The 956-nt window shown below is 49.9% G+C and overlaps 1 protein-coding gene across 1 annotated transcript in view; it reads right to left on the bottom strand.

The window, feature by feature from the left end:
• The window catches only part of LOC118477483, a gene marked incomplete at its 5' end in the record, with an annotated part of 5,633 nt that extends 4,678 nt beyond the window's left edge, over positions 1-955 (bottom strand). Inside the window, 1 exon segment of the mRNA XM_035969028.1 lies at positions 744-955. Within this exon segment, the coding sequence (XP_035824921.1) occupies positions 744-955 (212 nt within the window).
• Position 956: the final 1 nt, after the last annotated feature.

Here is a 956-nt window from a genome sequence, read left to right as displayed (position 1 = left end):
AGGGGGGGGGGAGAAAAATTGGAGAGAGACCAATAAAGCTAGAGAGAGAGACAGAGAGGGAGATGGAGAGGGAGAGGGTGGGGGGTAAGAGAGAGAGAGGTTGTAAGACAGGGTGAGAGGGTAGGTAAGAAGATAACAGGAGAGAGCGAGAGAAATTGCGAAAGAGAGGGGAGGAGAGGGTGGGGGCGAGCTGACTGGCAGAAAGACAAATAAAGTACATAGTAATAATAATGATTTAAGGGCGTACCGTTAGGGATTTGAACCAAAGCCATCCGCTCCGTAGTTCAGAATGATACAAACTTAGCTAACGGTGCACCGCTGCTTCTCTGATTTATGGACTTAAAATCTAATCTCTCCATATTGTATCACCATGTCCTCAATGTAGAGAGCAGTCGAGGCCACGCTCGTCTGTACCAGATCACTTCCTCAGCCTGGTAACATCCTCCACCTGGGTGACTGCCTCCTCTCTGATCGTACTCCTGCTATGGCTACTATGTCGGTATAACTTTTCTTTTTTTTCCTTTTGATCTCCAGTAATAATAATAAAAAATAAATAGCATTTGAATCGCACACATTACTGCTCAACAGCTAGCTCTATGCGCTTTACAACCTTTATTATCTCCCTAGCAGACCTGATAACATTGGGAAACCATCTCAACTTCCTAGGAACTGGGAAGCAAAATGCAGTGCAAGCTACTATTTTATGGGCGCAAAACCACGATTGATAGACACATCTTCTCTTACCTCGTGCATTTTCTTCCGATCCTCCTCCGTGTCTTTGGGCTGGGCGAGGGCGGAGCCTGGGTTAGGAGAGGGCGTGGCCGGAAGGCTCCTGGAGGTCCTGGCGCTGGGGGAGGGGAGGCGGCCGGCGGGGGAGATGGCGGGCAGGGAGGGGACGCTCAGTGATGACACACAGCGGCTGTCGTCGTCAGAGATTACCATACGGCGACGTCTGG

This window comes from Aplysia californica, unplaced genomic scaffold, assembly GCF_000002075.1.
Source record: "Aplysia californica isolate F4 #8 unplaced genomic scaffold, AplCal3.0 scaffold00107, whole genome shotgun sequence".
NCBI lineage: Eukaryota > Metazoa > Mollusca > Gastropoda > Aplysiida > Aplysiidae > Aplysia > Aplysia californica.
Note: the sequence above shows the minus strand (reverse complement) of the source record. Positions and strands in the feature narration are given on the sequence as shown.